Consider the following 24646-nt stretch of genomic DNA (forward strand, 5'->3'; position numbering starts at 1 on the left):
TTCTGGCCCTGTTTACACCTGGTATTAACATGTATGTGTGTGCTCTGTATGCAGATAAACATCAACTTCGTTTCTGTTCTCAAAGACCAAATGCTTTCAACTTGAATTTGATGAATTTACTGTTTATCAGACCACAGATTAGGCCTCACTGATTCAGGGCTCAACAACATAAAAGTAAAATGCCATGTTGAATATATCTAGCAACTCTGGCAAAAGAAATTATTAACCAGTTTTCGTAATCGATTAATCTTTAAAATTATTTTTCATGCAAAAACGGCAGAAAATGCTTTTTTGGTTTTGGGCCAACAGAACAAGACTTTTAAAGACATAACCTCAGACTCTGAATAGCTGTAATGGACATTTTTTTGCGCTATTTTCTGACACGTTTTAGAAGCTGCAGCCTTAGTTGTTATTTAATAACCTCTAATAAACAAAACAATTTGTACATTTATTATTATATTAAACTAAATGTCTTTGGTTATGGATGGACAAAAAAGATATTTAAAGGCATCACCTTGGCCTTTGGAAAAACTGGGATCGACTTTTTTCACAATTTTCTGACAGGGGAAGCCAAAAAGTAGACTTGACCACTTCAACTCTCTGATTATTGTACAAAAACATAACTTTATTTTGGTGAAACTGGATCATATGTTTTTGAAGAAAATAGTTTCTGGTCTTCCCTCTGATGTCCTCCGGCTGCTCCGCCACAACTCTCTGTGTTTTAGTTTTGTGATAGACAGATACTCTTCTTGTTGCTAAAGTACAGTCAACCGTTTACTCTTGCCAACTGTAGCTGATTTTAGCTACTTAGCTCAGTTAGCCATGCAACTAGTGGCCCTATTATCTGTAATGGGTAGTAACAAGTTACAAATAAAAAAAACTTGACCTGCTCATTACTCAGATATATTTTGAGCCATTATACTTTTTACTTTGCCATTTATACCTCAGTTACATCTAAAAATAATCTCCACTCATCTTTTGGCCACAATGCAGTGATGACAGAGCAAAACCCAGAACAAGAGGCAGCTTCTATTCTTCTTCTATTTGTCTACTAACAGGACTGCCAGTTGCACCTGTAACTGAGCTAACTAGGTATCAGTGGCTACAGCAAGCAGCACATAGCAACACATAGCAACACATAAAGCAATCTGTCCATCAGGAAACTCAGCATATCATAGACAGTTGAGGCAGAGCAGCCGGAGGATCTCAGTCAGTGTGTTCTGTGTGTTCCCAATCCATGAAAATCCATTTTGTTTTTCTTTTTGATTCACACACACATAGAAAACACAGATGGCGTTCAAATGAGTGCGTACTTCCACTTACGCAGATTCCGTCAGTTATGCAGACGGTCCTTCAATGTGGCCCAGGATGCAATACTGTTTAAACTACAAACAATATGTCAAATGCATCCCTGACCACCACAGCAAGTGGTTTGAGTGATCGGATCACAATGCGTCTTTAAGGTTGCTTACACGTGTATTTAGCGCGGTGCACTTGTGATCTGATCACCCAAGATGCATGTTAACACGAGGTGTAAACAGGCTCTCTGAGAGGATGTCACATTTTCAGTCTTAGATTTTCTGTTTCCTGTCTGCATTAGTTCACAACTGAACGTCTCCGTGCTGTGCAGTTTTGTTTGCATCTCCATCGATTTGCCAGCCAGTAAAAGAACAGCTAGATTTAGAATTAACGTCACTTTGAATAAGTCACACAAACACTCACACACACACACACACACACACACCTCTAATTTGTGTGCACTGTCTAACACAGCATTTCACTAGAAAAACAAAACTGCAGCTCCCTCAATGTCTCACAACGGAGCTGTTTCACCAATAAAAGCTAGAAGTGAAGGACAAATTCTCAGCTCCTCTTGGAGGCAGATGGACGCTCCACAGAAATTTTTATTGAGCGAATTTCTGCATGAAGCCTTCAAATTTATCAGGGTTTTGCCTGACAAAGAAATATTTTTTCTCTCACTTAAATTAATCCAAATCTGATGTCTTTTAGTGACCTTGCTGAAGTTTTTCTTCTTTCACTTATTTATTTCCTTGTTCATCAGAACTTTTGTCAGCCTCCAAAAGCAGGTGAATTTGTTCCTTCCTGTTAATATTAAATAACCAGCCAGGTCTGATGTTTGTCCAGCTTTGGACGGACGTGACAACAGCGGAGAGTGCACTCTAAGAAACCTTCATCCTTGAATCCATCACATGCATCATCCTGTCTGCAGATGAAATCAAGCCTGTCTTTCCAACTCTCAGACGAAAAAAGAAAAAAATCCTAGATCTCAGTGGCGTTATGCCTCCAGCAGGACGTGCCAGCGGCAGACCTGCTGTCCCCGACTCTCCTTCATGTCCTGCCAGTGGAGCTGCTCCTCCTCGCCGCTGCTGTTCTGCCCCAGAGCGATCCAGCCCACCATCTCTTTGCGCTTCATGCTGCGGCGGTTGTAGATGGAGACCAGCAGCGTGACATCTGACAGCTGGAACAGCGCCACCTGGAAGACGAAGGTCTCCTTGTAGACAGGGTTGGGCTGCCCCCGACGTACCGACGTCTTGCACCGAGAGATCTCCTGACCGACCGAGTTCAACAGGGCCAGTCGCCCGTAGGTGTCTAGACCAAAAGGGAAAAGAGGGGGGAGACAAGGGACAAAGAAAGCAAGAAGGAAAAAAGGAAAGTTTCTTACTTATTTTTCTTTCATGTTGGTAATCTGCAGAATTTTTCACATTGCATATCCTTATCCCAGGGCTAAGAGTTAACCCTGGGATAACTTAACCCTCTTTTCACACACTGTTAACCCAAGGTTAAGATAAACCCAGGGCTATACAATTCACACTGCACTTCTACTAGCCCTGGGTTAAATTGTAACAGCAACTAATGTTTACTTTCTAGCATGATGCATCACTGCTCTTTAGCAGTTTAGCCTTTAGCCCCATTTCAAATGGGCATTCCTTAGCCCTGTAACCGGATCAGGGCCAGCAAGCCTGAGGCTAAAATTGAGGTTAGAACACTCTGGAATGTGCCAGGACTGTATATAACTTGTTTTTATCCTGTATCTGAATCTACGGAGAGGCCTCTCTTACTTATTTCCTTTGGTATTAGTGAACAATCGAAAAGAAACATCCTCATAAACAGGATCTGAGTGCTTATTTGGCAGAACAGGGATGAAAATTGACTCATTATTGCCGCAACGCAACATCATCTGGCATCATCTGGCAACTTGTGGCGATAAATTGGCCAAATCTAGCTTTTTACAGGTATGCCTCCACTTCCTAACACTGTGCAAAAATTAAGCTAAAATATCCTGGATACGTGTGCTGCCAGTCTGAGGCTATACAGTAGCGACCGGTGTTGGAGGCTTGTTTCTGAGTTCCCACCCATACTGCCGGCTGTCTCAATGATGAGCAGGACTCAGCTGTCGATCATGATGCAAAACCTGTGTTTTATAGCATCGAATAACTAATTAAAGCTGAACTGATCTGAACAGTGAACACTTGTAAACATCACTGTGGTAAGAACGACCTAAAATGACAGAAACCATCTTTGGAAAAAAATTATTTGACATGTACTTTTATGTTTTAGTTAAAATGGAGGGGGTGGGGTTTATGACCTATACTGCGGCCAGCCAGCAGGAGGAAATCTAGATGTTTGGCCTTTACTTTGGCGAGCTCTTATACATCTAAACAACAGACAACAGACTTTTCTTGATTGTGAGAAGCTGCAGGGTTCATGTACTGTACATTTACTGCCACACTGACAACTTCACTTCACTTCACTGACAACAACTTCTTCTACTTTGCTTCTTGAAGACAAAAGACTGCTGAAAAAATAAAGGAGTCTGAGTTTGAGAAATCCTAAATCAGAATGCAGACAAAAACGATTCTGGTTGCTCCGATTCTCTCTGACCAATCAGTGATCTGCAGTGTTTTAAATCCACCTTTTAGTATCAACCCAGCTCACTTTGTGTTTGTGTGTGTGGGTGTGTGGCTCACTGCTGACCTGGTGGTCTGTTGATGGCCAGGTTTCTGAAGTGACTGCCCTTGATGAGCTCCACAGACATGCGTCCCGTGGTGGCATTGTAGGACAGACCCACCAGCAGCTCGGGGACGCCGCCGTGGGTCAGAGACTGAGTGGACGAGGCACTGTCGCTCTGAGACACAGCAGACAGGCTCAGCTGGGAGTCCACACTCTGACAGGAGACAGAGAGTAAAAAACACAGTGAGCAGAAGCAACTCTACATCACATCTACAAAGATCTGTCCTTGATGTACACTTATTTTTTCTACTGCAACAAAGTCACCTTGAGGTTGCTGCGAGGCTCCAGGACCAGCGTTGTTTCCATCGTCCCTCCGTCTGGGTCAAGACCTCCTAAACGCAGCACCTTCTCTCCCATCATTCTCTCCCGGGACATCCTGCCTCCAAGCGCGTACAGCCGGAACCTGATGGCCGACATGTGCAGCTCTGACGGATCCAGGCGCGAGAAGCGAAACGTCTCGTTGAACTGCGGCAGCGAGCCTTTCTGCACCGACGTCTTCTGCCGTTGTTTCTTGGAGGGAAGCAGGACCATGTGCACCTGCCAGGAGTCCATCCCGCTGCGAGCCTTGTCGGGGATGTCCCGCGCCGTGATCACGGTGACCAGCAGCTTCTCCGTGTCGGGACGGTACTCCAGAGACAGGACCAGGTCTCCACATTTAGAGATGGGAGGTCGAGGGGAGGAGCTGACCGGCTGAGAGAAGACCTCATCGTTGGGAGGCTGCTCTTGCTGAGAACATAGCAAGAGAAAAAAAAGTTTTTTTTTATTTAAAAAGCTTATTCATTCCTTTGTTTGTAGTTAGGGCTGGGTATCCATTCAGATTTCCCAAACTGATTTAATTCGATTCACCCGGTCCGAATTTTATTTGGTGGACGATTTGTTTCAATTCGATATTGATTTGGTTTTGGATACTGCTTAGATAGGAAAGAGATTTTCAGAAGGCTAATACTGTTAATTTTACAAAACACCCTCTAAACTGGTGTATTGTAAAAAAATAAATAAATAAATAATAATGTTTGTATTAAAAATTGACCCCAAAGGAGTCACATGAATGATGCACTTTTTTATTAAACATGACTTGACCAACACACTAAAATGAGCAAATTCTTGCACCACGAAATCTCATGTGAGACTAATGGGGTTTAAACTTCAGGCTGTACCACACATCAGCAGTAGAAAAAATATATTAAAAGATTGATTTTAGGATTTTATAAAGCGATGTTGGACTATCCAAAGGAAAATCAAATTGTACCAATTTTTTTTAACCTATCCCTGTTTGTTGGAAATAAAGTGATAATTCATCGTAAGAGGAAAAAATAAAAGCTAATTCTTTCTTCTTATATTTATTTGTTGGTCAGAACCAGGCAACCAGTGACTCCAGTAAATGCTCCCGACCAGGGACCAGCTTGCCCAAGAACACTTTGACATGTGGCCGGAGCACCGCCAACCCTGCAAACTGCAGACAACCCACCTCACCACCTGAGCCACAGCTGCCTCCCGTTACCTACTTCGCAATATAAGGTAGTTAAACTACATTCTAATACTCTGACAAGCTAGTAGTTTTTTGTAAACTAAAACTACTTTCAAAAAGTAGCTCAACTGCATTCAAACTACATCATGGAAAATTCTCTCAATATGAGCCTGGAATCTCACATTTTCACGCACGAGTACGACTAATCTGACACTGAGTAAAGTGTCATTTTCAAATCGCAGTAGATGTAATATTTATTATTTATTAAAGGCAAAATGTATGTCAGAAAAACTTAAATGAATGAATGTCATGAGGCAGAGATGTCCTGTCCTGCTCATCAGACAGAACTAAACTAACTAACTAACAACTAAAAATCCAAACCGGACAGCTATAAATCCAGCTCAACTCTTTATCAGAGAGCAAGTAAGTGCATTCCTTTCAGTCAAAAACAATCAAAACTTAAATTTGACAACATACGGTACCCACAGAACAAAAAGTCATGTTAGGTTTGGAAAGAGGCTGAATGAAGAAATAGATACTCATATTAAATTTAAGGAAAAGTCCTCAATGACAGATTTTTGCTGAGAGGTGCTTATATTCTCTGGAAGGCGGAGTCGTAATTGTTTTAGTGCTTCTTATTTCTACATCTGAGCCTCCAGCCTTGCAGCTGCAGTCTAATTATAACTTAACATGCAATCGGCTGAGATATGAATAGAAAGGCAGCAGAATGAGGGCAAACAAAAAAACACTTAGACATCGATTCCTTCCAGCTCCCACGACTCCCCGAGCACAACGATAATCTTATCAGCTGAATGAACAGATCGGCTCTGTTCTTCAGAAACTAACCAGTAAATAACTTCACACGATACTCAACCCCAAAATCTGTCCCCACTATCATATCAGTCATTTTATCATTTCACAATGGTTTATAATAGAGAGTAGTTTTTTTAAGAAATAAAAGTGTCCGTAGAAGATTCTAAAACAACTTCCAACAAAATCCATGTCTATATGTTCATCAAACACACATATCTTAATATAAACTCACATTTTGGCTAAATACATGAATAAATATAGCAGATTGCTGCACTAGAATGAAGAAATATTACATTTTAAGTGTAAAATATGTATAAATGTTATCACAGACATGTGTTTTAAGAGCAAAGTAGTAGTTTGCTCAGAGTAAAATGAGCAGAGCTTATGTCTGATTATCTTGTAAAAATGAAAAAATACTCTCTTCAAATTAAAAGTCTTGCAATCAAACTCATGCTGCACGAGTATTAGTACTTATTGTGCAGATCGGCCCATTTTAAAAGAATATATGGTATATTATATTATATTATTGGATTATAATTATTGATGCATTAATGTGTCCATTGCTCTAATATAGCAGTTAGTAAATGTGGAGCTAATTTTAATTATTGTATTTAACAGCTAAAAATATTTTTTTGATCGTATTTGGTGCAAATAATATGAATCTGCATAGTAACTAGTAACTAAAGCTGTAAAATGAATGTACTGGAGTAAAAAGTACAATATAGTGTTTCACTGAAATGTAGTGGACTAGGCATAAAGTGGCATAAAATGGAATTTCGTCAGTACAAATAGATCAAAATTATGTTGAAATACAGTACTTGAGTAAATGTACTCTGTTACTTTCCACCAGAGTCAGATGTAAAGACTCACAATCACTGAATGATTCTCCAAAGCTTTTTTTTTTCAGGTGCTCAGAGCACAAATCCTGTCATAAAGGAGAAGTAAACCTCCTCCTCATCATCCGCCTCCTTCAGCCAATCTCAGCCTCCCCTACAGTCGGCAAACACAACGGCGATTGTGTCGAGTGTTGACAGAGCACGGCCGAGTGTCGGCGTCGACATGGCAACCACAGAGGATAAGATAATGACAGAGCTGCTGCCCGGGTCTGTTGAGCGTGCGGGTCAGGAGGTCCAAAACACAGAGACAGACGCTCATCTGATAAACACAGTGAACGCCGCAGCATCTGTGAATGTTTACTACTTCTGACTCCACAGGCAACAGAGGATGAAGTACTCAGATATTGTACTTCAGTAAAAGTAGTTGTACCGCAGTGCAGAAATGCTCTGTAACATATAATGCATTCAAATTTCTAGTCAAGGAAAAGCAGTATTAGCATCCAATTATAGTTAAAGGAGCAATATGTGTCAATCGTGCATCCAAAAACGAGCACTGCAGGTATAGGTTGGGATCCTATTTAATCTACTGTCCTGAAGTGCGTTGCTTTCCCCCCACCCCCTCCTCCCCAGACTCGGGGAAGCTCAGACAGGCTGCAGGAACACAAGACGAATGCAACAATCCAATCTGACAGTAACAGGTGGCGACGAGCTGTAAATAACCGTATATTGTCTGTCAATATAAAGTTAAATCTGTTATCCCGAAAACAAAAGCCCTCTGAAAATAAAGACCCTGGACTTTGAGTTAGCTGACTGTCTCACTGCCTGCTGGATCCCATTAACATATTGATCAATTTAATCATTATACTCCTAAAAGATTAATGATTTTTTATGACTCATAAACACACACTTATTTTGAAAATTTAAGTTTCCTTGTTCGACAAATGGCTCCAGAAGACAAAACAACGTTAAATGAGGTGCAAATCATTTCCAGACTGTTGATTAAATATTGATTAATGTTGCTACATAAATATTGATGAGTACATTTTTAATTGGCTAAATTTCTGACAGCATGTGTTCCTCTTCAGTGGATTTCGGACACTGTCCCCGCACTTTCAATTTGGAACTTTTCCCTTTAGAAGCTATAAGCTTCTGGCTCAAGAACCAACCATTCAAACGATGGGGTCAAGACCCTGAGGAGTGGACTGTGTGGACCAACGAGGACCAGGATCTCAAAAAACACCTCCATGTAAGTCTTTGAGCTTAATATGCCACTGTCTCTTCGTTATGCCTGGTTATCGTGTCTGACTGTACTTTTATGAACCTTCTTCTTTTTTGCTGTTTATCACATCATTTATTAATTAATATATTGATTTTATTGACTTATAATATAGACAGAAGTCCCTCTGCACAGCCAGTCTCAGGATCAGATGCTGGTCTGTCACAGGAACATCTCAGGTAAAATCATCAACATAAACCACCACACACTGAACTGAGTTACCGTGATTTTTTTTAAAATTATTATTCTTTTTTTTAAGTTGTTTAAGTTAGAAAAGAGGGTATGTATTTCTACTGTGGCCTTTAATTTGTAATTTTATCATCCTCAAAAATAAATAAATATACTCTGATTAATGATTGACATCCTTACTCCAAACTGATGCTGCTGCAGTGTTTTGTTTTTCCTCCATATGTCATGTTATCAAAACCTTATTGGCTACACGAAGGCAGATGAAAGGTTTAGATATTAACTAGATTACGTAGTGTAATGCATACTTAAGTACAGATACAAGTACTTGAAAATCCACTCATAAAAGTAAAAGTAACCCAAAAAACTACTTAATGACAGTAATTTGAGCAGTTGTAATAGTTACTTCCACCACCGGCTATAGTAGGACCACCGATAGCACTACTTGTTGAGGTATTATTATTATTAGCTGTAGTAGTAGTACTAGCGTTAGCATTAGCAGGGCTGTTACATAATTGTATAAATAAACTGTTACAACATGGCTCTCCCCAGTTCTCTGTAGCTCCACTGATCCAAACTCATTTGTTATTTATGAGGCATTTCTAGATGTCAGTATCACCCTGTGTCTCCATGGCTGTGTGTGTGTGTGTGTGTGTGTGTGTGTGTGTGTGTGTGTGTGTGTGTGTGTGTGTGTGTGTGTGGGAGGTGTTTACTGCACAGATTGCTCCCAATTTCAAAGTGTGATTCGGTGACTGAGAGGTTGTTAGATTCTACATTTCCCACTCTCCTACATGCACAAACACACAGAAATACGTTAAAAAGATGTATGCACATACACTTTGTTTACACTCACACACACTCACACACACACACACACACACACACACACACACACACACACACACACACACACACACACACACACAGAGTGATTATTATTCATGAGCTTCTGTTTGTTAGCCAACGCAGCGTGGAAAGCGAAGGAGATATCAACTATTTATACGAAACCTCGAGGCCTCGGTGGGCCGTGTTTGGTTTGTTTCTTCCAAAATGAACCTGAGAGGATAACATGGCAGAGTGATAATCCTCTCACAGCTGAATGATGATGATACCTCTGCCAAGCATGATGGGTAACAGCAGGACTGCGGTCAGCTCACTGACCCCGTTAAGTAATCCCTGCCTTGGTTTTCTTTTTTTTGAGTTTCTGGCAATGATTGTGAGCTGAGAGGTGTGAAATGTTGCTGAAGTTTTCTCAAGATTTGTCAGGAAGTTTGTGAGGTAATGTGTGCACTGAAAATAGAAATGAAATCACTGCCAAAGTTTGAACAACACTTAGAATTTCTCATGAGAGGTTTCTGTATTTGTGCTTTTGTTTGTGTTCTCCTCACTGGATTGAAGTGGGCGGGCTATTGTAGGAAAAAGGTGACATTTCCAATCAGAATTTAACAATGTAAGAATCTGAATCAGATGACAGTTGTTTGTTTGTGTTGCCAGTAAGATAAGCCTGGTTCCAGACTTCTGAATCTCCACCTACATCTCTTATTTGTTTGGCAATAGCGTGCTGCAGGGATGACGTATATTGTAGGCCAGCATCGCTCTGGTTCCCTTGACAAATAGCCAGTGAGATTTTGGATTAGACTGGTAAATATGCTTTGTAGCAAACAAAAGTGATTTTGTGAAAAGTGCTTGATGTGATGACGTTTTAATGTCTGTGTGACTGCTAGGCATCGGCATTATCGGGGTATACAGCTGTATTTGTGAAAAATGACTCAATTCGACTGTACTCCACTGTTCTGTAGGTCTCCTTTAACACAGTAGAGCTGCAGAGCTGGGACACAAAACACACAAGAGCTTTGTGTCGATCTTGACAAGCTGCAACTTTTATTCACTGACAAACTCAAACCTAAACTGTACATTTACTGCCAGCCGAACAACTTCACTGCTCAGATTTCATTCCGCTCAGCATGAATTCACCATCACTCTCTGCCACCACAGACTATAATTAATCTGACACTCAGTGCGTCCACTTTACTTAATGGCCTTGATCTTCCCAATACTGCACACAGGAGAGAAACTGCACACCCTGACAGCTTGTTGGAGAGCGCAGTGTGCAGCAGTGATCAAATACATCGATTCAGTTAAAAGCTGAATGTGAATTGGAAAAAAATCGATGCAACACTAGTGTGTCGATAGATATCATCAGGATGCACATACTTTCCTCTCCCCCTGTCTCTGCCTGCAGCGCTCTCACTGGATGCCTGCTGCCTCGCTCACACAAAACAAGCGCTCCCCCCTCCCTCTCCTGTCTCTCCTCGTCATTTCCTCAAAACAGACAGTGAAAGAACAGACGTCACACCACCAAACTTTCATAACAGGCACATGTGGAATAAGTTTGTGTTTTATAAGAGAAACGAGAAACAATGTGTCTGACAGCAGAGTACAGAGCCACGAGTCTCCCGCCCAACAGAGACGTCACGACACTGAGAGAGCTTGTAACACACAGGATCACTGTTCCTCCACACCCCACTTCCTCCACACGGTCAGATTCAATCAAAACCACAGCACTCTTCATATGAAACAGAGCAGCAGATCATATTATTGCAAAAATGCATTTTAAACAGTTTTGAAGGTTGTTCACAGATTCTCATTTAGGCTGCAGTATCTCATTTAGCAAATGAGATTCCTAATAAGATGTTAAGACCACTGTAACGTCCCCTTCTCCCTGTCTCTACTGTTACTGGATTTGTAAAACTATCAGGATTTCTTCTTGCAACTAATAGCACCCTACAAATACAGCATTAATAGAATCAAAATGTAAAGATTCACACATTGTACGGCATCGTGACAGGGCTGAATCGTATCGTACCGAATTGTTAGTGTCAGTCAGTGAGATAAACACAGCTGATAAAGCTGGTGAATAAACTTAAGCAAAGCCAACAGAAATAGCAGCTCTACGGCATCATTTTGCATTTCTTTAAGCACTTAGTTGCTGGTTAATGGGCTAATGTCTGCTATCAAAAGAAATCCCTTGCTCAGACAGTCTGCTAAACTATAAATTATAAAAACTTAAATGATCCTGAATGTCAGGCTGCAGTACCTCGGGGCTCCAGGTGGAGGAGCTGTCGGTTGCATCATTTTTGTCCAGGTCCAGGGCCTTCTCCGTGCCCTCGCTGCCGTCTGCGGCCTGTCGGTTCATACTCGGGGTGGGACTGTCCCTGGCGCCTGATGCGTCGAGTCCGGCAGGTTTGTCCAGAGAGAGCGCAGACGCCCTCTCGCTCTCCTCCACGGCTGCGGACAGCGGGTCCTGGAAACCCTGCCGGCTCGGAGCCTCCATTTCTGCAGGAGGAAGGCAACAGGGTAGACAAGTCAGCATTAGGCCCCCTGGCGGTCGGGTTTAAATCTGTGGGTGTGAGGACAGTCGTTTTAAGAATGGTTGAGGTTTTAGAGTGTGTTTTCAATCTGAAATAAGTTTCTGATCTGCTTATAATGATAGCCTCTCCTGCCTAGCTTACTTTGGGGCCAACCCTGTCACTTTTCCGGCAGTTGGTCAACAAGAGACAAGACTTAAGTTGGTCTTGAGAAGCTGCACCTTTTATTAACTGATACACTGAAACATGAAAAATAAAGATAACTACCAAAATTAACACAAACTGTGACTTATAAAACCAACAAGAAACCTACAGAGACAATATTTCTTTAATCATAAAGATGACAAATGAATCATTCAACAGCAGAAACAGACAAATACAAAAAGCTGACCTGGCTGGACAGGACTGTCTCCTCTGGTTTACCATTTAATTGAGTCCAGGAGGTCTAAAAGTAGCTGCCTAAACCTCGTTTGGGAGTGTTGTGTATTAACAGAGGTGATATTGTGCAATCTGTCAAACCTTGACCTTTTCCTGAGACAGAAGCACTCTGAGAACAGCCTGTACCTCAGACCAATCAATAACAATTATCTCCAATTCACCATGTCTTGTCTTTTACGTTGTTTTTTTGTGTTGCTGCATCCTTTTTGTGTTGTTATGTCTTTTGCATTGTTTTCCATCTTGTTACATCTTTATTATCTTGTTATGTCAGTCGTGTGTGATATGCACTGATGGATACACCAAGGAATTGTTTCTCCTGTGTCTTATTGTCCCATGGATTTAGGCTGAAATCAGTTTTGATGGTAAAGGTGGTGTGCACAGTACAGTCACAAAGTATCTGCTATTTGCCAATCACTACATTTGTAACTTTAACGCTGTAAGAAGAGCTCAAATATCAGTATGTTGTTTGTTTGTTATGTTTAACAGTTTCATATGGTGCTGCATTTAGAGGACACAAAACTTTCAGTCTTGTAATTCTGTTCTGTTTAAATCAGTGTGGCTGAAGTCTCTGTGTGGGTTTGTCCTGATGTGTTGCTCTTTTTATTTATTTATTTTTATACATGCCAGTGTGTGTTAGAGGTCAGAGAATTTGGTTTGGTTGTTTGGTGGGAAAATATCACCACCAGATAGCGACCGCATGACTGCATGATTCAGACTCAGATGATAATCCAGATTATGTTTTACTGGATATTGGGATTATCATTAATCACAATTTTTAGGAAGAACATTTTAGGAATCACATTACTTAAAAGTCTGGCAGGGTATGATTAATAGTGAACTACAGAAATGTATAAAATTAGATGAGAGCAGCTGTATGATGGTCCTGTGCTCCAGACTTTTTGGGTAAACCAACAACAAATTACGAATGACCACTTCAACTTTTTGTTACCCTTCAAAAAATTACATAAAGAGGAAAATTACTTATGTTCTTTTTGTATCTCCTCTTGTATTTTCCTCACCCTTAATTCCATAATTAGTTAACAAATCTGCAAATAACTATTAAACAACACACAAGTTAATCCATCAACATGACATCACTTTTAATTTCACAGGGAGAGAAGAACAAAAATTGCCTGTTTTTTGTTTTGAGCCTTCTCGTCCTCCCCAGGTCAGTCTTAAAACACCAGAAACCAACTCACTACAAACAAGTGTCCTAATTAAAGCTGCTGTGTGTCCACATTCATCCAATCGCAGCGGTCCAATCACACTGAGCCTCCCTGAGCTCTTTACAGCCTCTAATCTGCAGCAAAAACCGTATTTGTGGCCTTTTGGCTCGCAGACACTGGGATGGATTAGTGGTGGATCTTTGCTGTTTTTTTCTGTTTGTTGGAGTTTCGGGTCTCTGTAAACTGGTCCAATCTGCTCTCTTTGACCCCGCACATATTAAATCTAATTAATGGAAGTTAATGGTGACGAGTTTTCAAATGGGGAAAAAACAACCGAAAAGACAACATACAAAGCCTCCTGGTGTAATCCAAGCCTCCTAAAGTCCCAACATGCCGTTCACTTGTGTGCACACAGTCACACACACACACACACACACACAGTTCAGACAGTCTGTATGTTCGGCATCAGCATGTTGGGGTTTTAGGTCACCATTCACTTCAAATGTTTTGGGAGATTCTGCAACACTGTTTTCCTGTGAAAAAAAAAAAACTAAACCTGACCTTCAATTGGCATGAGGGTGAGCAGATAATGACTGAATTTTCATTTTTGGGTGAACTTTATCTTTAAATTTAAGACCAAGACTTTCTTTAGTTGACTACAGCCCTAAATTTCTCTCACCCTCACAGTCCGACGGCTCTGTGCTGCCCTCCTCCTGGTCCGACAGGCGGGTGAATTTGTGGCGTCGGCCCAACGCCAGATGTGTCTGATGGGACTGCTGCTCGCCGCTGCTGGCGGCCGCCGTGCGAAAACTCTGCGACCGCGACACAGAGATCTCGAACTGCTTCAGGACCTCTTCCTCGCTGTCAGACGAGCTGGTGGCATCGTCCTCGTCGTCACCGTAGCTGTTCACTGCAGGGAGAGAAACACAGGGAGATGCGGAGGGTGACAAAGAGGAAAAACTGGGAGAGAGAAGGAGTCAGAGGAGGAGAGGAGAGGAGGAAACGAGGAAGAGAGGAGAGGCGAGGAGATTCAGGTTGAACAAAAACACGTAAACACTTAAATGCATTAAATAAATATAATTGGTCTGTACTACTGATCAGAAATAATTAACTGTTTCCTAAATCCCGCCCTCCCTTTTCACAGTCAAACAAGGTCATCATTAGTTTAGATTGGAATCAGCTGTTTCATTCATCCTTCACAGTCACTGGCTCACTCATCAGCTGCTTGGCTACCAGCTTATTACTTAAGTCTGGTCTTATTCAGGCTGTTATAAGCTGACGTTCCTCACAGTTGTTCTGCTGATTCATTCATGATCCAGTTTGCTGCCTCCTCCACCACCTCCTCCTAACCCTCGAAGAATCCTCACTGCTGCTCAGATTGTTTGAGAGCCTCCTTAAAGAGCACTGTTTGCTATAAATGATCTGTTTCATGACGTTAGTGTCTCTGACTGAACAATGTTTTTACAGCCACCTTTCATACCAGCAATAACTGGTACTCCACTGATTTTAGAGTTTAGGCTGGAGCACTTCCTAAGGTCTCGACACACTGGGAGCCTCTGTGTTGTGTTCAAGTGCAGTCAGTCAGTCGATTCTATTATTTAACATGATGTAATGGGCTCTTTTTAATATTCTTTGGGCTTCATTATGTTTTTGCGTCTATGAGACAAGAGTAGAGAGCAGGCAGGACTCGAGAAGAGCGGTGGCTATGATGTGTGAGCCATGGGAACGTTACAGTCACATGGTCAGTGTCTGAGTGGCAAAACATCCTGCAAAGTGACTGCCTTTAAATGGTTTTAATTATCATGTCTTACTGGTCGATTTATTTTGCATTTATTTTGTATATGGAATAATTTTAACTCTGGGATTTGTGTGTGTGTGTGTGTGTGTGTGTGTGTGTGTGTGTGTGTGTGTGTTACAGTGTCATGTGTTCACTGAGCCACATTACTCCAGTCTGAGAGCTTCCGCCTGTGAATAGCTTCGGAAGACAGAAGTTAACAGACCAATCAGCCGTCAGCCGCCCACTCAGAGAGAACAGCTTCCTGCTCGGTGGGTAACCATGGCGATCGCTCAGGTAGAGATGGTGACCTGCACTTAAGAGAGGAGGAGCTGATCGCTCCACCGCCACATCACTCATTCAGCTGTTGCTACCCAATTATGGTCAAATTATGATGTGAGAGGAGCGACCCTCCACCCTGCTAACGCTAACAGGAGACAGAGAGTGAGAGCACGGCTTTACATGTCTTCTTTTCTCACTTTGTAAGCATTTATGTCCCATAATGGACAGATAATTTCATTTTATTAACACAAGTCATGGAGCTGAAGAGAGTAAAAGTCACGCGACTACTGAACTGATGAAATACACCAGCGGTGAGTCAATATAAAGACTCATTCCAGACGTGCAGGTCAGAGAGTGTTTATGCTAGGGTTACACACTGACACAACCTGTTTAAGTGAACATGTGTTCAGTCTGTAAAGACACACCTTTATGTTACTTTTCAACAAGATAACATCATACTTCAGTACATTAGGTTGCAGAAAAACATGCATATACAGAATACTGACTCCCTGAAAATGTCACAACCTGACAGGACACGTGCAGAGATCCTTTCTTCTTAATAATAATTCCTCAGGGGAGTTTCATGTGTATTTATGTGTATAAAGAAAGAGACATTAAGGCTCAAAAACATTTGTACCTACTTAACTCTAATTTCCCTGCCAGCGTTCTTTTTAAAAAGCTGCCAGCCAGTGCTCTCGTTTTTGACAAAATTAACAGATTTTTTTTAACACCCATATTATATTCAGTTTTATGAGTTTGTTAATGAATGTTGGTTGGTTGCATCAAAAAATCCTCATTTCAGGCAAACAACGGAGAAAGCTGTTTTTGTGAAGGCAGAATATCAACTTTCTTTAGTTTTTTTTTTTTTAATCACCTTATATTACATGTGTGACATCACTGTCACCAGTGTGGCTAACGTTAGCTGTGTGTTTCCCCCGCCCCACCAAAACACTGTCCGAGAAGCGCTCTCTGCCCCGGCTGCAGCGCCACCAGCCTCGCTGTGCGTCCGGGTCACGGTGCTCTCTGTCCCGCGGAGCAGCTGAGCACTGATGTATTTCATGACGCATAACATCATCTTCTTGTTTGGCTGCTGAACTCCAGTGGTTTTCCTCTTTTTCCAGTGAAAACATCAGTTGACAGAAAATCTTGTCATTGGTGAGCAAGCGTTGGGTCTTAAATAACAGAATATATCGTCAGTGGCGGGGAAAAAGTAAAAAAAACCTTCTGTTTTCATTTTGTTATTCTTAACATACTTTTGATGTTTTAATTGTTTACTTTTTTACACGTTTGAAATAAAAATCTATATATCTAAGTATGCTACTGTCTTTTATATTGCACTTTTACTTTCCTGTTTTATCTTATTTTTTGGCTCAGCTGCAGGGGCCGGCCATCTGGGCTGCTGGGTGGTCGAGTGAACATCAAGTCATTGACAAGGGCACGGCGCCAACGAGCGCAACAGTAGATATCAAGTGAAAAAGAAGTGAAATAATCATTTTCAGTACATGTATATATATATATGCTATTCATCACAGGTGAAAGGTAAAGCTTGAAAATCATGTGATTAGTTTCCAACTAGTTAATCTCATATTAAAATATAAAAATCCTTCAGATAACCCCAGGAATGAAGAATTATCTCGCTAAAAAAAACAACATTTGGACAGGCGTGTCAGTATGTTTTATCACTTTGTGTTAGACTTCATGAAAAGTAACCTACATTTATTGAAAATGATATGAGCCCTGTTACTCCAGTTTACATATTAAAACTATATTTTATTACATTCTGTGGTTGAAAACATACAGTAAGCGCTCCTACCTCGTCCTGTGAAGCTCCAGAGGATTGTGAGTCGTGAATGTGTTGGACAGACTCCAAACAGGATGTCTTATTTGTTCAGGAAACCAAGTGGAAATACCAGAGACTCCACCTGCTGCAGGTGTTTGTTCACTGTTTGACTCAGTCTCCGCCTGGATTCAACCGTCCCGCTGCTGGGAACGTGACTTTTTCTTTCTTTAATTTCTAATCTAATGATAAAGCAGCAGAATTCTGAAAAATGTTCTGTTTACTTCAGCTAAACCAGAGTACAGAATTTGATCTCTGAGGTAAAATGACTCACAGGATTAAATTAGTTTGCAGGATTCACCCTCTTCAGCCCACACGGAGGAAGCTCTCACATAAACATGACTGTCGAAGCTTTTTTTTTTCTGTGCAGGTCAACACTGAAGTGATACTCCGCTCAAAATGTTTACAGCCTTAAAGGAATAGTTTGTCATTTTAGGACATTTGGAATTTTTTTTAGCTGAGAAGATTGACACCACTCTAAAATCTGCCCCGTAAATATGGAGCAGCTGGTTAGCTTAGCATAAACACTGGAAACAATTAAGTTAATAAAATCCACCAACCAGAATCTCACTAATCTCACAAATCTCACTAATTAAAGGCAAACTATGATGGCGTATTACTGCTGTTGTTGTAAAAAAAATAAAAACTTGCATGAATTATAGTATATTCTTTGTGAACTCTCACCAGCATCATAAAAGGAGGTGCTGGGCCGGATTTGGCCCACAGGCCTTAAGTTTGACACTCTTAAAATCACAAACTGTCATTTTTACATTTCTGTTCTGTTCTGTTTAAAGAAAAGGGGAAACAAGTTAAAAGTAAGACAGCTTTAGAGGTGGTGGTCGGGGGATTTTTCAAGTTTAGATAAAGCCATGCTAACTGTTTCCCCCTGCTACCAGTCTTTATGCTAAGCTAGGCTAACCACAGCCTGACCTCACCTCCGTACTCATATGAATGATTATTATTTTTGGGGGGGTACTTGTTTTATGAGTAGGTTTAGTAAGTAAACCTATTTAGTTTAAGTCTGTACTTTTACTTGTAATTAAGTATGCATTGCAACAAGTAATCTACTTAGTTACTTTTAAAATCATCATCACCAATCAGGTGATCAGGTTCCTTCCTATTATTAATTAATTTCATAATTATTAGGACATTATAGAGCTGTAAAATAAAGACCTGGCATTAAGGTTCTTTTACCAGACATGACCTTAAGATTATCTAGAAACAGGTCCTTGTCAGTGTTGACATTATCTTTTGATATTGTGACTTAATGCGCAGTCACACACACACACAAAAAAAACAAGAAATCAAATGATCACAAACCAAACACACAGGGGGCCTGGGGGCTTTTGTGGCAGTTGGTAATACAACCTGCATAAAAATGTTGACCTCTAGTAACCTTTGCTCTGGGTGTTAGCAGTGTTTGACAAGTGGGAGGAAAGAAACTGGTTACTGGTCGAAGACAGAGAGAAGAAAAGACACTTTTCTCTCCTCTCTCTGTACTTTTTTCTTCTCTTTGCTAAGTTTTTTCTTCAAGGTTTCATAATGTTAATATTTTTATTACGTGCGGCGGCTGCTGCAGAGCTTTGTGTCAGTTACGTGGCTGACTCACTCAACTCTTTCTCTCATACATACAAACTCGCCCACAGAAACCACTGTACAAATACAAACTCACCCACGTTCTCTCTGCGCTGCTCAACAGTTTAATTGGAGTCAGAATGCATGCAGGAGTCACACACTCTTTTTCTCCTTCCTACTGAGATCTTTCAGGTTATATAACAGGTGAAACTTCACTAGAAAGCAGACAGACTTCACTTGTAGCAAATTTTAAAAATCTGAGATTTCTACAGTTTGGCTGGTCGTCAATGAGACGCTCTCATGTTTAGTTCAACACTTTGTGAAAGAGTCTTATTGTCTTTCTTTCTAAGAGAGACATGAGAAATAGTTTTAGAAAATCTGTCGTGAAGTCAGGCATTTTAGACCACAACAATCCCCCCAAAAAAGCCCATAAAATCCTGGAGAGGCTGGAATCCTGGAGATTGCACTTGGCCATACTACAGTTTTGCTGATATCGTGATTAATTGTGCAGCCATGGTTCTGACTCAAATGGACACCAGGCGTCCTGGTCAGGTACTGTGAAGGACGGTCTCCATCTGTCGGTCACTCACCGAGCCCCTGGCGGATTCCCACTCGTCCTTTCTTCCGGCGGCCATGTTGCTCCAGACAGGGCAGTCCGCCGACACGGGAGAAACACAGCTTCTTGTTGATGAAGAGGAAGAGGACGGCCAACGCCACGATGAAGACGCCCACCGCCGACAGGAAGCCGATGGCCTCTGGGGTGACTGGCAGGAGGAGGGAGAGGGAGAGGGGACACACAATGACACACTGATCAGACCACACAAACAGACAGTCTGGATACACACACACACACACGCACACACACACAGTACGCATGGTACATGTGATACACACAGACAGAACGAGTGATACTTTAGTATTTGAGTTACCCACAGTGCCTTGCTCAAGAGCAGAGTCAGTATAAAAACAGCAGCTGGTTTCTGGGCTGAACCAGCAGCTCAGTTCCTTGCTCAAGAGCACTGCAGGGTTACTTTTATTAACCAAAAACTATCATAATTTATTGTTCAACAAGATATTCATAATTTTTTCTTTACCGAGACACTTTTTTTCTGCAAAGTTTATAAAAAATCTGAGTTTGTAGAAGCCTCATTTGACCCCTCCTCCTTAGTTACTGTTGCAAACATCCAATTTTAGAGCAACACACCTGCAGTTCACTGATGCCGCCATCAAATGAGGTCAAATTCACCGTGTTCACAGTAAGAGTCAATATGAACGCCACCTCGTGGTATTCTTCGAACTTTGAATTTAAGAGATTATAAATGCTGTTTTTTTATGTAGGTCAGGTTCTTTTTCCCTCTCAAAAGTACCCGGATCACACTGATGATGAGCTAACATTGAATCCTGGAATAACAGAACATCCTCCCACTACGATCGTCCCCGTCCTTCTCACCCTGAACCACTAATTCACGAACTCAAGTTAACAAAATCTGAAAAGGCCTATTTATTCTTGTGTTTATGTTTGTTATTTGTTTATTTTGAAACATTACATATATTATAAAAGAGGTTCTGCTCTTTTATTACATTGTAGATTGATCAGAGAACATTGGCAAACATTTGCAGAAAAGAGATTTGAAAACATCTCACAAATATCGCAAAAGATAGGAAAAACATGAGACAGGAAGAAAGAGAGAAAGAATGAAAATGTAGAAAAAAGAGACGGGGACAGAGAGTGGAGAAGGTGGAAGGAAAAACATATCCCCATTATAAATCATAATTATGTGATAAAAAGTTGAAATGATGTAATAAAAAGCCAAAAGTTATGAGATAAAGGGTAAAAATAATGACAAAAATGTGAAATTATGAGATAAAGTATATAAAAAATATATATATATATAAAAAGATATAAAAAGTTGCAATTATGAGACAAAAATCTGAAATTACAACTTATTTCATAATTCTATCTTTCATATTCATATTTCAACTTTTTATTTAAATTTTATTTAACTTATTTTAACTTTTTTAACCTCATAATTGTGACTCACAACGGGGATATTTTTTCTGTCACTGGTGAAAATGGGCTTCTTGTTTGTGAGAGAGATGTGAAACCAAGAGAAGAGGAGAGAGGCAGAAAAACATCTGGACCAAAATAGAAAGAAAGCGAGGAAAGAGATGAGTGAAAAACCAAAACAGAGAGTAAAAAGAAGCGAGGGGGGAAAACTAAGAGGAGGAAGAGAGCGACTGATGGAGGGAGGGCGTACTACTCTGCTCTCAGTGAGGCGGCTGAGACTCAATACAGATGAATAGAAATGCATAACGGGGGTCGCCATCTCCCGTTTCCACGGTAACATTTCAGAGAGCTGAACTGAATCAATGGGAGCAAACAGAGACGAGTACACATCCTGCTGAGAGCCGACGCCAAAGAAAGGACTCGACAGCGTAGGTGTATGTATGTGCGTGTGTATGTGTGTGTGTGTGTGTGTGTGTGTGTGTGTGTGTGTGTGTGTGACAGGATTTAATACTATCATGTTTTACTTATTTCATACGCTACCTTTTGTTTTCTCACTCTGATCTCTTCCTCTGTCATTTTTTTTTTTAATTTAATCTCACACACTGTTCACATGTGCCTCTTAATCTACACTGAAAAAGACAGTTTTTGCGTGTGGCGGCAAAATAATGAGCAACAACGGCAGCTGCATTCACTTAAACTGAATCAAATGTCATCTGTGATATTTTAACGCTGCCTTCACCTGCATAACCGCCAGTGTTTGCATCTTAGGTAAAAGAAAGGAGAACATTAGCAGCGTTTTCAGACCTGTAGTCCAGTTCATTTGTTTAGATCAGGAACTAATTTGATGCAATCACTGCCCTTTGGTTCTTTTATTTTGACAGGGTCTTTTATTTTGAAAATTGGCTGCATTCTCTCTGCTTTTTCTGACCTGCTCTGTGCTAATTAATGCAGCATCAGTTTTCCACTTCAAACCTGTGCAACATCAACATCTCACTCAGGTGTATTATCATTTTTCATGGTGAAATATCGGTGTAAACTCTACTGTTTAGTCTGTTACTTGTTTATGTTGCACATATGGATCTATTTTTATATGCCCTCCTGTTTATATTGTTCCTAGTTTTATATTTCCTGTTGTCTATATTGCTTCTTTTTCTACTTTTGTATAAATTATTCCTATTTTTTATATTCATCTGTTTTAAATTGTTCCTATGTTGTATATTTCCTACTGTTTATATCACTTGTTTACTTTGTTATTTATTATTTATTACTTTTATTGTTTTTTGTTGATTTTCCTTTCTATTTTACTACCCTCTCTGCAGCTGTAACACTGCAAACTTCCCAGCTGTGGGACCAATAAAGGATTATCTTATCTTATCTTGCATGTATTTGAAAACAGGTCCTAACAACAGGAGCACAGTCTTTTTCAACTAACAAGACTTTGACAAGATTAATTAATTGATTAATAATTTTTAGTTATTCGTCCGATTGATAGTAGATATTATATATGATATATTTTTTAGTTATGGACAAAACAAGACCTTTGAGGACGTCATCTTGAACTTTGATCAACATTTTTCGCCATTTTCTGACATTTTATGGACCAAATAACTGATCAGTTAATTGAGAAAATAATCAACCAATTTATGGATAATGAAAATAATCATGAGTTGTAGCCCTAAAAACACTGTTTTTGGCTAAACAATTTTACCATATTTTATATTGAAGTAATCCAAAAGTAAAGGAAAGTTTAATTACTTTAATATTTTGATGCTTGGATTACTGACTACATTCTTTAATAGGTAATTAGTAACTGTATTGTGTTACATTTTTAAAGTAATCCTCCCAACCCTGACTGCTACACAATAGAGCGCATCCTCACATACTGCATGACAGTATGGTCCAACAGCTGTTTGACCACTGCCTGAGCCTCACATCAGGGTGTTTAAACCCTCTGAGAAGAGGTAATAACATCACAGAAGACTCAAACCATCCTGGTTACAAACTGTTCACCAGTCTGTGTTAAAGGAACCCACACATCCAGCCTCAAACATGCTCTTCAGTAAAACTCTTCAGGAAACATGCTCTGTTTTCTTGGATGTTTCTTCCCATTAACGCACACAGAAAACTCTGACACAACACTTCTGTAAACAGACGACTGACTTTCTTCGTGTTCGGCTGCTGTTTACTCCCACAGAGAGACAAAGTAAGAAGTGCTAACACATGACAGATGCAGCATGGGAACGCTTGTGCACTGATTATAACCCTGTCCATGTTTCATTTTAAAAAACATCACCACCGCCTCCTCGTTCCTCACCTACACACACTTATGACGACAGTGACGGAGAAGATGCTCCTGTCACATCAGATCTGAAAGAGGTGATTATCTGTGTTTTGTTGATGTCCTTTATTTTTTATTTTTTTTATCAGTTTTTACCCACGTAAACAAAATGACATGAGGGAGGCAACACTGGTTGGGAGGGTTACTTTAAAAACATATTCCAACAAAGTGACTAATTACCTGTTAAAAAATGTAATCAGTAACATAATCCAAGTATCACAATATTAAAATAATTTGACTTACTTACTTGTTTAATGTTCATTGTTAGGTTTACCCTTCTTTTGGTATGCACAAATGTACAATTAGATTAATAGTGCTAATTATGGACATTTAAATATTTTTTGTCAAGCAGATTTTCACCCTTTCAGTGGTTAGCAATTAGCTTGTGTGGCTAACATTAGAGGTTAGTCTGTGCAGCTGATGTAAGCAGTTGGTCTGTGATAAGAGTGAAAACATCGTTTCCATGGAGAAAAGCCTTCAATGTCGTTCTTTGCTCTTCTTTCAATGACAAAGTTCTCCGAAGTTCTGATATAACTGATGCTATCACAGTATTTATGCTAACCTCTTCAGGAGTCATTGTTTGTTCAAGACGAGTTGCTGCATGGACGCCTCACGCTGTTGTGACGCCTAAAATCACGCCTGTAGCTGCCAGTGGTCCCTCTTAGGACGCTGACTGGCTGCAACACTTTTGGTGCAGACACAAACGGATCACTTGAAGCTTGACAAGACGGATTCTCACATGATCTCGTAATCTTGCTAATCCAGCTGCTCGAAAATATGGCGGCTAAAATTTAGACGATATTATGGACACAAGAAAGGACTGAAAAAAATAATTTGAAAGACAAATATTTGTTTAAAATCTAACTGCTATGATGCATATGTTAAGACTAAGGTCTGATTTAAAAAAAAAGGTAAGAAAAGCCTGCGAATATGACTTAAATTAATTTGCAAAAATAAATCCCCTGCTGAAATGAACACAGTGCGACAGTAAATGTTTGGATGGTGTGTTCGGGTGCGGCTGTAAAGTGGAGTTTCCCCTCTCAGCTGCTCTGACTGTCAGACACTGAGCTCAGTGTTGGAGACTTCAGAGCCTCCTACTGTCTGCATCCAGATGGACAGGAAGAAACCCTGGGTCAAAGTCTGGCCTCGCACACCTGCTGCACGCACACACACACACACACACACACACACACACACACACACACACACACACACACACACACACAGAGGACTCAAACGTGGACACACC

At 40.5% G+C, this 24646-nt stretch overlaps 1 protein-coding gene across 1 annotated transcript in view; it reads right to left on the reverse strand.

Annotated features, from left to right (window-relative positions):
- Nucleotides 1–1886: 1886 nt before the first annotated feature.
- The window catches only part of syt16 (synaptotagmin XVI), a 37023-nt gene continuing 14263 nt past the window's right edge, over nucleotides 1887–24646 (reverse strand). Inside the window, exons 2-7 of the mRNA XM_084742926.1 lie at nucleotides 19642–19815; nucleotides 14263–14493; nucleotides 11709–11947; nucleotides 4297–4758; nucleotides 3997–4186; nucleotides 1887–2610 (exon numbers count right to left, since the gene is read on the reverse strand). Of these exons, the coding sequence (XP_084599052.1) occupies nucleotides 2297–2610; nucleotides 3997–4186; nucleotides 4297–4758; nucleotides 11709–11947; nucleotides 14263–14493; nucleotides 19642–19815 (1610 nt within the window). The 3' untranslated portion in view covers nucleotides 1887–2296. The remainder of the gene's footprint in view (nucleotides 2611–3996; nucleotides 4187–4296; nucleotides 4759–11708; nucleotides 11948–14262; nucleotides 14494–19641; nucleotides 19816–24646) is intronic.

Source organism: Lutjanus erythropterus, chromosome 18 (assembly GCF_056507025.1).
Source record: "Lutjanus erythropterus isolate fLutEry1 chromosome 18, fLutEry1.hap2, whole genome shotgun sequence".
In the NCBI taxonomy this organism is placed as follows: domain Eukaryota; kingdom Metazoa; phylum Chordata; class Actinopteri; order Lutjaniformes; family Lutjanidae; genus Lutjanus; species Lutjanus erythropterus.